Raw genomic sequence first — 15,237 nt, 5'->3', positions numbered from 1 at the left:
ATGTCACTTACGAACATAATATTGCTTTTCTTTGCCCTGTTCTTTTATAGTTTTGTAGTGTGTGGCATATTTTTCTTTTCCACCTTTTATGTCCAGTTTCCTTTCTTCTTTGCTGAGCATTACATGGCAATCACAGCAATGAAGTTAGAGAGCCTTATTGTCACAACTAATTAAGTCTAGCAGGATTGATAATGAGCTCACACAAATAAGACTCCCTGGACCTAATATGATTCTGTGCAGAACCACCTGTGTGTCTGAGCCCTGCTTCCCCTGTGGTGCCCCAAAATGTGGTGCACGCTCACTGACAACAACAGGAGCTAAGCTCCTTTCGGAACCTGTTCAGGTCTGGGTGCCATTCTTGAGCTAGTAAGCCATGCTGCAACTGAGCTGGCACTGTGTGCTCCTTTACAACCCTGATAATCTGACTACTGATAGGTGTACACACAATAATAGCAATTTGTCTGATCCTACCAGTATATCTGTAGTAGCCATTTCTTGGATGTATTACATGTGCAGACATAAAGTGTATGAAAACTGAAAATTCTTTGTGTCCTTAATGGTGTTTATTGGAAAGTCTAACTGAACTTCTAGATGTAAAGGAATAATATACTAAATTGTATAACCTGTTTTATACAGGTCATAAGAAGGGCATAATACTACTATAGTCCAATGTTGCACTTCTTCTTGTCAGTGATTCCAAAAGACTGAATATAGCTCATGTGACAAAGGGCAAGATGCCCAGTCAAGATATAGCAACACGGGAACTGCACTAGTTCATATCAGTTGATAATCTAATCCAGCGTTTCTCGGTAGAAGAGTGCTTTCCCCGGCAGTTATACAGTTTCAATATTGTAGAACTGCGCAAACACTTGCTAACTACCAATTGCATCCAGGATTATCTTGCTAGTATCACAGTATTTGTATGGATATGGTAAACTTCATATCCATAGAATCATAGAATGGTTTGGGTTGGAAGGGACCTCAATGATCATCTACTTCCAGCCTTCCTGCCATGGGCAGGGACACCTCCCACTAGACCAGGTTACTCAAAGGCCCATCCAACCTGGCCTTGAACGCCAAGGACAGCTCGGTGTGTAGCCGGACAATATGCCACTTAGGCAGTGCGAAATAGAGAGGAGTTTATGATGTTTTTAATTTCTGTCAGAGCTGTCTTGCAAAATTGTTATGAAAATGAATAACATGCACGTTTTAATTTTTTTTTTTACTTTCCATTATCATGATGATGAAAACACAAGCAAAATATTTCTTATCAGAAGAAAGTGATTTTTTAAGAATGTTGAATGATATTTAAAGTATTACTTCTGCAGTGAATCAGGAGTACAGGATTCTTACGAGAGTGACTCTAAGCATCTGTTTTACTTTTGCTATGAAAAACTCTCTGGAGGATAATTTCTTAGCTTACCCCCAGAAATCTCTTCATTCAATCAAAAGAAAGTTCATAATATTCATAATAATGAACAAAATTCATAATAAACTCTTATTTCGTATCCAGGAAAGTTATTGCAAGTCAATTCTGGTGCCAAAGAACAACTATTTTTTGAAGCACCAAGGGGGAAAAGGCATGTTATAAGAATTGCTGAGGTACGAATTACGCTTACTTAATTTTTTACTGTGAAAGTTATTTTTCTGGACTGTTGAAAATTACCATAATTTGTCTTCAAATGGTATATTTTTTATTTTTAAACCACTATATTTACAGTGGTTGTAAATTAGAATTATTTAATCATTCTGTATAGTGTCTTTCCTAGCATTTCTAATGGTAGGACTTGCAAGTTTCTGTTTGTATCTCTAAATTTACTGTTGTTTGTTTGATAGCAGTCATTCCCCATCGTCCCATTTCCTGAACAATCACCTGTTTTCTGTGGGATCAGTGTGCATGCAGGTTATAAACCATCTTTAAACAGTATGAACTGGCTTTTAAGGATGTTGATTATTTGTGACACATAATTCTTCTACAAAATTGCCAATGTTTATCACCTCAGAAAATCTTTAAGGAGAATTATATCCAAATAATGCTCTCCATTGGGAAAGCAGGAATGTTTATAGTTTGAAGCCTTTTGATGAAGATGTGCAATTTGTATTAACTAGCTGGAAACAGTGAACGCTTTCTAAAAACGCTAAAAAAAATGAATAGCAAACATAGACAAATGTACGCATGAAACCAGTGTGTATTGGCCATGTGTTAAGATGACGTCTTTGGGGGAAATTCTGATTGCAGATCGAGAAGATTGAGTGGGACACCTGGACCTGTGTTCTTGGTCCTACTTGTGAAGGAATTTGGCCCATGCACAGTGATGTCACCATTGTAAATGCAGCTAGTCTTACAAAAGACGGAACACTATTAGCTACAGGAGATGACTTCGGTTTTGTGAAGCTTTTTTCATATCCAGTGAAGGTAATAAGTGTATTTCTTTCTGTGATTAGAAACTGTGCAAGAAAAGGAATTAAGGAAGACACTGCAATATGTTAGACTGTTAACATGCGGATTCTTTGTGCTACAGGGCCAACATGCAAAATTCAAGAAGTATGTGGGTCACAGCGCACAGGTAACCAATGTGCGGTGGTTACACAATGATTCTGTGCTGCTGACTGTAGGTGGTGCTGATACAGCTTTGATGATCTGGACCAGAGAATTTTTGGGCATTCAGGAGAGTAAGCTGGTTGATAGTGAAGAATCAGACACAGATGCAGAAGAAGATGGAGGTAAAAAGGATTGCACAAAACATGTCTTTAATTTAGCCTTCATTCCACAGAGACTTACACAGGCATTTAAGTTGAAGCGGGCAAGAAATTTTCAGGTGCTAAAGTTCTGCGGGGGGAGAGCTTGGTAGAATTTGTTTCCTTCCTTTTATTGGTGCAGATCTTGCTTTCTACTCTTCCACTACGAAACAAAGGTAGTTTGTTTTATTGTATGTTTTATTTTTCTAAGGTTATGATAGTGATGTTGCAAGAGAAAAGGCAATTGACTATACCACTAAGATCTATGCTGTAAGCATCCGAGAAATGGAAGGGACAAAACCACATCAACAGCTGAAGGAAGTTTCAGTAGAGGAGAGGTATGTTACACAAAGGCGTTCATTTCCAAATGTACATTGCACTCTTTGGAATCTCTTTTCATTCAACTAAAGTTAGTCCTTAGAAATAAGACAGGAATTTTAAAGTTCACAAGATAACATTTAAAGTGGTGTTCATAGGGTACAACGTGTTAATATGATGAAGAAAGATAGGTAAAGTGAAACACCTGCGAGTGTTTTCTTCTGCTGTTCACATAAGCAGTTATATTCTTTCCTAATTAGTAGGTGTAGCTATAGATAAGTCTACAGCAGGGTGTTTGTGATAAGGTGAGCTTGTAAATACTTTGTAGTTAAGGCTTTTGTTGATATTTTCATTGAAAGATTTTCAGTTGTTTATAATTGTGTCAGGTTGTTACTGTCAGAGCTGAAATTTCCCACGGTACACGTTGGCCTTAGGCTGAATTAGTCTGAAAAAAATAAGCTGGGAGGAGAAAGGTAGTGGAGAGGACAATAAATAAAAGAAGCAAGAGCTAAGCATAGAGGGTGAGGTCCAGTGAAACGCAGACCTAGGGGAGTGGGTGAGTAAAAACTCTGACTGGGACAGGACTGTTGGGACAGAACAGGGGTATCTGTCACCAGTAAAGTACATTCCCCTTTGTAATCTGGAATGGGAAAACTACACCCGTGAATCCAGTTGGTGACTCAACTGTGAATCCTTGCAGTCTCTTTTGATAGAAAGAATTTAAGCTTAGTTACTTCCCCTCAGTTTACCCGGAACACATGACCACTAACAATACCAGTAGTGTGATGGCATATTCTTCCCACAGGGATCCTACTCTAGTTATAGAACAGGATAAATAGCCCTCAGGGAATACAGTGGGTGCAGAAGTAAGCACTGTAGGGTCCCTGCTGCAGGTATTGCAAAAGATGGGAGATCTGTGTGTAGAAAGAGGCTAGGATGGCAAGGAGACACCCCTCTGGAGCCTGTGGACAGCTGCATTCTTGCTGTTCCTGCTTCTGTCGCAGAGCTTCTTGGTGATGGTTGGCAAATAGAGTATTTTTATAGGCAGCCTGTAACTCGGTGTACCTTGTTTCCTGCTGTCAGAGAGAAGTATGGCTGACTTTGCAGAGAAACAGCACACTCATAGCTGCAAGTGGAGATCATTTAAGCAGTTCTTTGAACAAACATAACACCTGATTACATTGAACGGATTAAAGCCTAAGGTTCTCTTACTTGACTATTGAAAACTAGTGGCAACTTTGAAGATTTTTGGCTTTAAACCTTCTTGGTGTCCTGCTTTGCAAGATACAAAATGGAGTTAGCAATACTTCCTAATCTAATGCTGATCTTCGAAAAATAAATTAGTTCATGTTTTTAAAGCTCTCAAAGAATGCAGTGCTGAACATCATGGACAAAAATTAGTAATTTTTCACTTGGTATTTGAATAGGAGAACGAATGTTGGGTGTGAAAAATGAGAAGAAAAAAGTTGCACCCTTTTTTTTTTTCATCACAATGTTTTAACTAAAACATGCAGCAGGAGGATTAGTGATTTTTTTCAATAAAATGTTGAACCATAACAATGTCTTTTCCCCTTTTAAGAATATCTCTTTCAATTTTCTCATTTACTCATATAAAGTCTTTGTTCCTCCATTTTTCTATTAAAAGGCTTAGTGTATTGTCTAGTAAACGTAAATGTTTTGAGATTGAGTTAAAAAAAAAAATTATTTTATTTTGGGCAGATACTGCTAAATTGTTATTACACATGAAATAACAAGTGCTAACAACAAACAATGGCCAAATGTTTTACACCAGAAGCCCTTGTAACTTACAGCTGCTTTATTCTGCTTTGATGATGCAAAAGCAACCGTAGACAGAGTTTAATTGACTGATTAAGCTGGGCTTACAGTTGTTTTGTGCTAGTGAATAAGCACCAATATGAGCATAAGCATCAAACTCTTCTGCAGCTTTTCCGCACTATTTTAAGTCCAGTAGTGAAAATCACCACAGTCCCTTTGGGTGCCTAGGAAGCTTTCCTTCTCTCAAACCTGGCCATGGGTCTGGTGTCTGATGCAAGCAAGTACCCTGTTTCTCAGAGGAGTGTCTCAGTCTGCCATGTACACTTCAGGCTTCCTGACTTTTGAGTCTCTCCACATTCACAGCCCTACACTGCATAAGCTGATTCAGCTGAACCTAATGTGTTGCTGTGGAGGAAGGCACCCCCTGAAATTAACAGGCGGTTTGCCTTTTTTCAACCTTTTTAACAAAACTTATAGTACCTGCAAAGCAGCACATAACAAGACAAATGAAGCAGGCTTCCTTTTTGTCACACTAATACTAATAATAATCCATAATGCATGGAAAATGTGCTTTGTGCTATCCACCACTACAAGGCAACACTGAAGCTGGAAGACCCCCTAGTATGCCCAAGTGTTTCCACACCACCTATTCTGTTTACAGCTGGTGGGCCTAATTAAATGGGTAGACACCTCCTCTGCAGTGAGGTTGCCTCTGATTTCCATAACAGTCTCTTCAGAATCACAGAATCACAGAATGGTAGGGTTGGAAGAGACCTCTGGAGATCATCTAGTCCAACCCCCCTGCCAGAGCAGAGTCACCTAGAGCAGGTTGCACAGGAACACGTCCAGGTGGGTTTTGAATGTCTCCAGAGACATTCATTTCTCTGGGCAGGCTGTTCCAGTGCTCTGCCACCCACAGGGTAAAGAAGTTCCTCCTCATGTTTAGGTGGAACTTCCTATGTTCAAGTTTGTGCCCATTACCTCTTGTCCTGTCCCTGGGCCCCACTGAAAAGAGCCTGGCCCCATCCTCCTGACACCCACCCTTTAAGTATTTGTAAGCGTTGATAAGATCCCCCCTCAGTTGTCTTTTTTCCAGACTGAAGAGACCCAAATCCCTCAGCCTTTTTTCGTAAGAGAGGTGTTCCAGTCCCCTAATCATCTTGGTAGCTCTCTGCTGCACCCTCTCCAGCAGTTCCCTGTCCTTCTTGAACCGGGGAGCCCAGAACTGGACACAGTACTCCAGGTGTGGCCTCACCAAGGCAGAGTAGAGGGGGAGGATGACCTCCCTCGACCTGCTGGCCACACTCTTCTTGATGCAGCCCAGGATGCCATTGGCCTTCTTGGCCACAAGGGCACATTGCTGGCTCATGGTCATCTTGTTGTCCACCAGGACTCCCAGGTCTCTTTCTGCCGAGGTGCTCTCCAGCAGGTCAGCCCCCAACTTGTACTGGTGCATGGGGTTATTCCTCCCCAGGTGCAGCACCCTACACTTGCCCTTGTTGAATTTCATAAGGTTCCTCTTTGAGCCTGTCCAGGTCTTTCTGTATGGCGGCACAGCCTTCCGGTGTGTCAGCCACCTCCCCCCAGCTTTGTGTCATCAGCGAACTTGCTGAGGGTGCACTCTATCCCCTCATCCAGGTCATTGATGAATATATTGAAGAGGACTGGACCCAGTACTGACCCCTGGGAAACACCACTCTTCACTGACCTCCAACTAGACTCTGGAGGTCTAGACTGTACATGAAAATAGCCTACTGTAGCCTATGTGAAGGAATAATCTATCCCATAACAAGTTGGCTGAAGAGAGCAAAATGAAGTTTTTAACATTCTCTGTATCTTTTTTCTTCTTACTGTCCCTATGTAATCAACAGTTTTGTACTTAATTTTAAAATACCTTAAAAATAAACCCTTGTAACTGTCCTTTCCATCTTTTCTGCTAAAGAGTCACAGCTATTCTTCACATTTTTTATATGTCCTCTTTCAATTACAGCTACTTTAATATCTTTGGTATTTGGAATTTGTGTTCCCAGAAATTTGTGAACAGTTCCCATACTTTTCATATATAGCTTGTTAGGCAAAGTTATATTCAATTCTCTTTCTTCACTGGATTAATGTAAATTTCCAGAATTTATAGTCAAATTAGAAGCAGAAATGTTATGGTGAAATGTAAGGCAAAACTGAAGTTTGAGGGTATTGTGCTGGGATAGGAGCATAAGCTGTGAAAGGTAATGGGTTTTGGATGCAGTAAAATGAGATTAATGTATTGGCTACTGCAATTGTCAAAGACTCCAGTTTTTGGCCACAGTTGTGCCAATATGCACACAATATATGCAGAATCTCAACACTCCCAATTACAAGTGCTTCAAGGTGAAGCTGACTTCTCTCAAAGACGTATGAATTATCAAGCAAGCTTCACAGCTGTGCCAGATTACATCTTTTCGGAGAATACAAAAGCATGTAACAGCTAATGAAGGATTTGTCTGAAGCTTCCTGAAAGCACTGGGCTGACTTTTCTTTGCACCTACAAGGGTCCAAAGTGATGGCTGATCAAACCAGACAAAATTAAAAGCTTATGAGTACTCAACTGTCAGTGTTCAGGAAAACCGAAGTTCTAAATCAGTGAGTCTTCAGGACGTTGGAGTCTTGAGATCTCTGTGCACAAGGCTGAGTGAGATGGCAACGAGTAGTACTGAAGCCAGTTCACAAAGCTTTACATTTTCTGCACAAGGCACGGCTGAGGTAGCCTCTCCCAGTCCCTTCAGTTATGAAGAAGGGAGCCAAGAGGATGTATTCCATTCTCTTTCAGGCAGGTACGTGGAAAAACCTGGTAGTCTTTTGAGGGGGAAGATTGTCTGGAGAAAATATTCCGAATCCCAAATCTTTCCTCTTTGTAATTGTGCTTTATGTCTGTATGAAGACCCCAAGGATTGTGCATCTGATGGGACGTGCATATTGTGAATACTCTGAGACTGATTACATACTGTGTAAATTTTGAAAATTATGTTACAAGCTGGAAAACCATTTAAGTTAGAAGCAGTGAGCTAACCACAAGACCTGAGAAACTGGTGGTCCACTTCACTGAAAAATGCAGTGAGGATCTAAGAAGAAGAAATGTCCTCCTTGCTGTATTTTCATTGTGTATTTTCATTGTGTGTCTGAGAAAGGAAAAATAGTGAGGTATAGAGGGTAGAAAGCACGAATTAAACAAAGTAAATTTAAATTAAGGAAAGAAAAAAAGAGAGAAAACCAAGCTTCCAGATCAAGCAAGAGATAGGAATGGCTAAGGCTGTTGCTCTGAGATGCTTCTTTGGGCAAAGACTTTAAGCTTGCTGTGTTTCTTTCTTTAAATAGTAATATTCATAAGGTGAACCGACGCTTAAAAAGTTATTTGCCTGCTTATATAATACAAACATGTTCCAAAGGTACTATGTGACACCTAGGAGACAGTTTTGATTCAAGAAGATGGCCATTTTATTTTCCTCTTTACTGTAGCTACATTTCCCTCTTTTTAACCTTTGTGTTTGCTAGAATAAGCTTGCAGGACTCCATGCTTCTGTAATATTAAGAGTGGTGAACCTCTCTAGAAATAAGAGTTCATTGTTCAATTCAGGAGGAGTTTGATCTCAGGAACTGTGATGAGGTTGCAAGTATATGGTTGAGAGCTGATACAGGCAGTGCTGGGTTATGAGGGGAAAGCTTTGCAACAACCACCCTTTTGGAAAGAAGTCAACAATTCACAAGTGACTCCCCTCAAATTAATACTTATTCTGGAGTATATATATATATAGACTTATATATATAAAAGTCTATTCTATTGAAGACTTATTCTATTGTCTTTTTCTCAAAAGAGACGAGCCAGCAATTTTTGTCCCTTCTCTCCCCATCATGGGAAAGAGAGTAGGAGGATAGATTTGATGTAATCATAGAATCATAGAATGACAGAATGTGTTGGGTTGGAAGGGACCTTTAAATGTCATCTAGTCCAACGCCCCTGCAGTAAGCAGGGACATCTTTAACTAGATCAGATTGCTCAGAGCCTCATCAAGCCTGGCCTTGAATGTCTCCAGGGATGGGGCCTCCACCACCTCTCTGGGCAACCTGTTCCAGTGTCTCACCACCCTCACTGTAAAGAACTTCTTCCGAATGTCTAATCTAAACCTGCCCTGCTCTAGTTTAAAGCCATTGCCCCTCGTCCTATCGCTACATGCCCTTGCAAACAGCCCCTCCCCATCTCTCCTGTAGGCCCCCTTTAGGTACCGGAAGGCCGCTATAAGGTCTTCCCGGAACCTTCTCTTCTCCAGGCTGAACAACCCCAACTCTCTCAGCCTATCTTCACAGCAGATGTGCTCCAGCCCTCGGATCATCCTCTGGACCCACTCCAACAGGTCCATGTCCTTCTTGTGCTGAGGGCTCCAGAGCTGGACACAGGACTCCAGGTGGGGTCTCACGAGAGCAGAGCAGAGGGGGAGAATCACCTCCCTGGACCTGCTGGCCACGCTTCTTTTGATGCAGCCCATCATGCAGGTCATGCAATTGGCCTTCTGGGCTGCAAGCACACATTGTTGGCTCATGTCCAGCCTTTCACGCACCAGTACCCCCAAGTCCTTTTCTGCAGGGCTGCTCTCTGTCACATCATCTCCCAGCCTGTATTGATAACGAGGATTGTCCTGACCCAAGTGTAGGACCTTGGACTTGGCCTGGTTGAATGTCATGAGGTTTGCTCACTCCCACCTCTCTAGCTCGTCCAGGTCCCTCTGGATGACACCCTGTCCCTCTGGCACATCGACCGCGCCACTCAGCTTGGTGTCATCGGCAAACTTGCTGAGGGTGCACTTGATCCCACTGTCTGTGTCACTGATGAAGATATTAAACAGCACTGGTCCCAGTATGGATCCCTGAGGGACACCACGTGTCACCCCTCTCCATCTGGACATCAAGCCATTGACCACTACCCTCTGGATGCGACCATCCAGCCAGTTCCTTATCCACCGAAGAGTCCACCCATCAAATCCGTATCTCTCCAACTTAGAGAGAAGGATGTTGTGGGGGACCGTGTCAAAGGCCTTGCAGAAGTCCAGACAGATGGCATCCATAGCTCTCCCTTGTCCACTGATGTAGTCACTCCAATTGTAGAAAGCCACTAGGTTGGTCAGGCAGGACTTGCCCCTGGTGAAGCCATGCTGGCTGTCTCGAATCACCTCCCTGTCCTCCATGTGCCTTAGCATAGCTTCTAGGAGGATCTGTTCCATGATCATCCCAGGCAAAGAGGTGAGGCTGACAGGTCAGTAGTTCCCAGGGTCCTCCTTTCTACCCTTTTTAAAAATGGATGTAAAGTTTCCCTTTTTCCAATCACCAGGGACTTCACCTGACTGCCATGACTTTTCAGATATCATGGAGAGTGGCTTGGCAACTACATCAGGACTCTGAGGTGCATCTCATCAGGTCCCATGGACTTGTGTATGTTCAGGTTCCTCAGGTGGTCACGAACCTAGTCTTCACTTACAGTGGGAGGGACTTTGTCCTGCAGGTCCCTGTCTTGCAGTCCTTCAACTCAGGAGGTGTGAGGAGAGAGGCTGGCAGTGAAGACTGAGGCAAAAATTGTTGAGAACCTCAGCCTTCTCCTCATCTGTTACCAGTTTGCCATTCTCGCTCATCGGGGGGGTACACTTTCTTTAAGCTTCCTTTTCTGGTTGACATACCTGTAGAAGCCCTTCTTGTTATTCTTAGCATCCCTTGCCAAGTTCAGCTCCGGCCACGCCTTGGGCTTCCTGGCTTCATCCCTACATAACTGGGCAGCATCCCTATACTGTTCCCAGGATACCTGATCCTGCTTGAACTGCCTGTGCAGTTCCTTCTTGCCTTTTAGTTTGATCAGCAGGTCCCAGCTCAGCCATGCCGGTCTCTTCCCTTTCTTGCTTGATTTCTTACACCTGGGAATTGACAGGTCTTGTGCTCTATGGAAAGCATCCTTGAAGATCTGCCAGCTCTGTTCTGCCCCCTTGTCCCTGAGGACCATTTCCCAGGGAGTCTTATTGACTAACTCCTTGAAGAGACAGAGGTTTACTTTCCTAAAATTCAGGGTCCTGACTACACTCCTCATCTGGCATGTATCCCTTAGGACTGTGAACTCCACCAGTGCATGGTCACCGCAGCCTAGGCTTGACATCTTGACATCCCCAATGAGCTTACTCACATTGGTGACTGTGAGGTCCAGTATCACATCTCCCCGGGTAGGGCTGTCTATTTCCTGTCTTAGGAAATTATCATCGAGGCACTCCAGGAACTTCCTGGATCGTCTACAGCTCACCGTGTTACTTATCCAGCAGATGTCGGGGTGATTGAAATCCCCCAGCAGGACGAGAGCCTTTGAGCGCAATGCCTCCTGTAGCTGGAGGAAGAAGGCTTCATCAGTAGGTTCCCCTTGATCAGGCGGCCTGTAGTAGACACCAACCAGAAGGTTCTCCTTGTTGCCTCGGTCTCTAATTCCTACCCATAAGCTTTCGACTTCCTCTTGGCTATTCTTTAGGGACATGTCTTCACACTCTATCCATTCCTTAACAGAGGGCAACACCTCCGCCCCTCCTTCCTTGCCTGTCCCTTCTGAACAGCCTGTAGCCAGCGATAGTCATGTTCCAGTCATAGGATTCATCCCACCAGGTTTCAGTAATGGCCACTATGTCATAGTTTTCCAGCAGCACGGTAGCTTCCAGCTCCTCCTGTTTGTTGCCCATGCTGCGTGCATTCGTGTAGAGACACTTTAGCTGGGTCGTTGGCTGTGACGCCTTCTTAGAGGAGCACCCCTTGGGGTGTTTCACGGGTGTTTCCCTGTTGACTCGGACTACCTCAGGAGCCCCTGGCTCGTCTCCGTAAGACTTTGACTGTGATGTAGCATCCCCAGCATGCCTCGGGGCAACAGGTCCAAGGCACTTACTAGCACCCCGTCCCTCTAACCCTGATGTGTTATCCCACAGCCAGTCACAGACAAGCCTGATATTATTATCCCCCTCCCCCTTCACATCTAGTTTAAAGCCCTGTCAATCAGCCCCACAATCTCTTCAGCAAAGATCCTCTTCCCCCTTTGAGAAGGGTGTTTCCCATTTGATGCCAATAAGCCCAGTGCTGTGTAGGCCACCCCATTGTCAAAAAACCCAAACCTGTGGTGGCGACATCAGCCATGGAGCCATGTATTAACAGACTGGATTAGTCTGGTCCTTCCAATGTCACTGCCTGCAACTGGAAGGAGTGAGGAGAAAATAACCTGTGCCCCAGACTTCCCAACCTTCCCAAGGCCCTGAAGTCCCCTTTGATTGCTCTTGGTCTACGAGTCACAGCTTCATCTCCACCTACATGGAAAATCAGTAACGGGTAATAGTCTGAGGACTGTATCAAATTAGGGCGTTTCCTGGTGATGTCCTTAACCCAGGCTCCGGGAAGGCAGCAGACTTCCCTATGAGGAGGGTCTACCTGGCAATGCTCTAGACGAGATAACTGTGACTTTGAGCAGCTGCTCTGTATCCTCTATTACTACCTAGCGTATGCTTTGAGTTTCGCATAATCCAGCAAGATCAAAAGGAAATCTGTATTACGCTGGCCTTCTCCAGATCTCCAGAGTATTGGGCCCCTAAGCAAACTGAGCAGAGAAATTTCATGATTCTAAAGGAGAAAAAAAATTATATATGATGAACTGGAGGATAATATTAAGGTTTTGCCTTCGAAAAGAAAATTAAAGCCCTTTATCAAATGTACTTTTCCTGTCTCATTTATGTACATAATGAAAATAATGATGATGTTGCAACTATCTTGGAAGAACATACAAGTTACATGAGAGATTTTACTTGCAGGATTTGAAATAAATAACGGTCTGGTATTTTTGTTGGGGGGCCCAAGGTTTACTGTCTCTGTCAGCAGTTACAGCTTGAGGATGGAAAAATAACAGGAGAGATGTAGCTGAGGAAAAGTTTTTAAAAATCTTGCAGTTGTATTAGTTGGTGCATTTGGTTAAGATAATTAACTGATTATTTCTCTCTCCTTTCCCCAACCTTCTTGTTTTTCTTCTTCTTCCCTTTCTATGTCTGTCCTCCTATCCTCCCCACCCACCCTTATTTTTTTCTTCCTTTTTTTGCTCCTCTGATTGGCATCCTCTTCTTTGCTCTGCCTGTATGATACAGAAGTGGGGTGCCAATGAGAGGTGCTGCAGGAGCAGTCTCACGGTGTGGGAGCTCCAAGAGCAGTGCTCCCACACCACGGGACCACTTGGTCACTGGTGGGACTGTCCCAGACAATCCAGGACAATTGTAAGCTACACTGTGTGTTATGTAGGAATTGTGCTCCATTTCAGAAAAAGGCTAACTTTTGAACTGGGACCATTTTCACTGGCAAAGAATTTATATAATAAGAAGTAAAACAAGTTGCGTGAAGACTGTATTTATGTTACTAATATGAAAGGCAAAGATATATTTGCATTTTGCATTCTACTAACCGCTAGCATATATCCTATGTTTGCAGCTTTCATTTAGTTTGATTTGCATGACTCTACATAAACTGGAAACTCTTGTAATATACCCGGTGATGGAAAACGCTTTAACGCAGGTTGAATGTGTAGAAAACAAGCAGCATTAGCATGTTTGTCTGGTTTTCTGTTTTCTTAACATACTGGCTTGTCTCACTTCCCCCGAGTTACCTGTCTTGGAGCCTGTCCTCAGTTATGTTATTATGCATTATTTGTAATCATATGTTCTGATAAAGACGAGAAGTTAAAGAAGGTTAAATATTTGGATTTTCTCTCTTTAAATATTATTATTTTGATTATTTGTTTACAACAGCACGGGCTGAATTATACAAGCTTTCAAAATAGCCCCCGCAAGTGGCGAGTACAAGCCTTTGTACCATAAACTGAATTAGTAGACATATGGTTACAAAATTTGTTCATGCACTTTTACATGCACATGTCTGTGGGTGCAGAGTAAAAGCTTTGAATGTGAATCTGTGTTGTATTTATGTGTAGGTGGGAACTATTCAAAATGTATCTGGAAAAACACATCTGGGGGGGGGGGGGGAAATAACCTTGGACTTTTTTCAGCAGAAGACTACTGTTTAAGAATGAGTAGCGTCCTTTGGAATATCCACTTGTACTTTCTCAGCAGTATTATGTCAAGTTAATCCGTCCTAAACGTATTTGGCAGCGTGCTGGTTTCATCACAGTTGTCCCTAAGGCTTGAACGCATTGTGACTGGTATTTTTACAGTCCCTGCCAACCGACTGAACTCAGAGTCAATCTCACTTTTTCCACAGGTCAGCAGAAAGCTGGCCCAAAGGTCTTTTTCAGTGCTGTGACAGTGGGTGTGGAACTGAGGGGTGCCAATACCATCACAATGCACAACGTACTACCAACAAATTTTCTCTCTCTGAACTTGAGCGTGCTTTGCATGGAGGCTGATGCGAAATAGTCAGCTTTTTCTGAGGGTTGTGGTGTAGGTTGTAGTCCAGGAAGCATAGAAGAAGTGTTGTTTCTGATATGTTTTGTTATGCAGGGGAAGGATGCTATTTTAGCTGCCTGTTACATTTTACCTCCAGCCCCAAAGTTCTCCGTATACTATTGGTTGAATATTTTTACTTGTACAATATGCACAGCTTCAAAATATGTCAGAGTTTATGTAAGGAATAACAAAACAAATGGAAAAGACTCATCCTCTCAAACATGATCACAAATCCTGAGAGAAGCTTAAGGAAAGAGAGAGACCTTCCAAAATAAGCTAAAGTTGGGTTGATTCTGATGCCTTTGTAGTATATGGAGAGAGTTCTCCTGAAGTCTCATTACCTGAGGTATTCAAAACTTTTTAGCTCAAAGACAGAAATTTAGGTTTTGCATAAGGCATGTTATAATGTGTTCCTTGAAGCTGGTTTTAGCAAAGGGGGTTGAGGGATTTTCCGGACAGCGTTGTTATATGTGGCAGATCTGTATGCCATAGGGCCAGCCTGTTCACAATAGTTGTTTAACTTAACAGCTGTACAAGATGTTTAGAACAATGAACCTGTTAAAAAATACAGGCGTTCAGATTTCATTCAGAACTGATTACCCTTCTTATTAATCTGCTTTTCTACTTGTTTCACATTTGGAGACTGAACTAGAATGACACGCGAATGCAATGACTAGCTTCCCTTACAAAATACGAAAATGGCTATCACCACCATACATCCTGCAGTACCTTTTAGTTTTGGTTTGTTTCTTTTTTTTTAAAGAGTGCATCAGCATACATGTGAAATCATAAATATTGTAACCATGCTAAGGCTTTCTCAGTGCTACGCTTTTAAAAAATAACTTAGATTACAATTGATGTTTCCTTCTAGTTTTGTTTCAGCTTTGCTTTGATCCCCTGTATTAGAGAATACGTTATTTTAATATTA

At 42.6% G+C, this 15,237-nt stretch overlaps 1 protein-coding gene across 4 annotated transcripts in view; it reads left to right on the top strand.

Moving 5' to 3' along the window:
- EML6 (EMAP like 6) overlaps positions 1–15,237 on the top strand; it is a 136,682-nt gene that overhangs the window by 97,860 nt on the left and 23,585 nt on the right. For all 4 annotated transcript variants that reach the window (XR_012585935.1, XM_074578610.1, XM_074578609.1 and 1 more), the window contains 4 exons: positions 1,514–1,602; positions 2,240–2,416; positions 2,523–2,724; positions 2,951–3,077. Coding sequence is in view for 3 of the 4 variants with exons in the window: in XM_074578610.1 (XP_074434711.1) it covers positions 1,514–1,602; positions 2,240–2,416; positions 2,523–2,724; positions 2,951–3,077 (595 nt within the window). In the remaining variant the exon portion in view is untranslated. The remainder of the gene's footprint in view (positions 1–1,513; positions 1,603–2,239; positions 2,417–2,522; positions 2,725–2,950; positions 3,078–15,237) is intronic.

This window comes from Larus michahellis, chromosome 3 (assembly GCF_964199755.1).
Source record: "Larus michahellis chromosome 3, bLarMic1.1, whole genome shotgun sequence".
Taxonomy (NCBI): Eukaryota; Metazoa; Chordata; class Aves; order Charadriiformes; family Laridae; genus Larus; species Larus michahellis.
The sequence above is the reverse complement of the archived record's forward strand: the minus strand, read 5'-3'. Positions and strand labels throughout refer to the sequence as shown.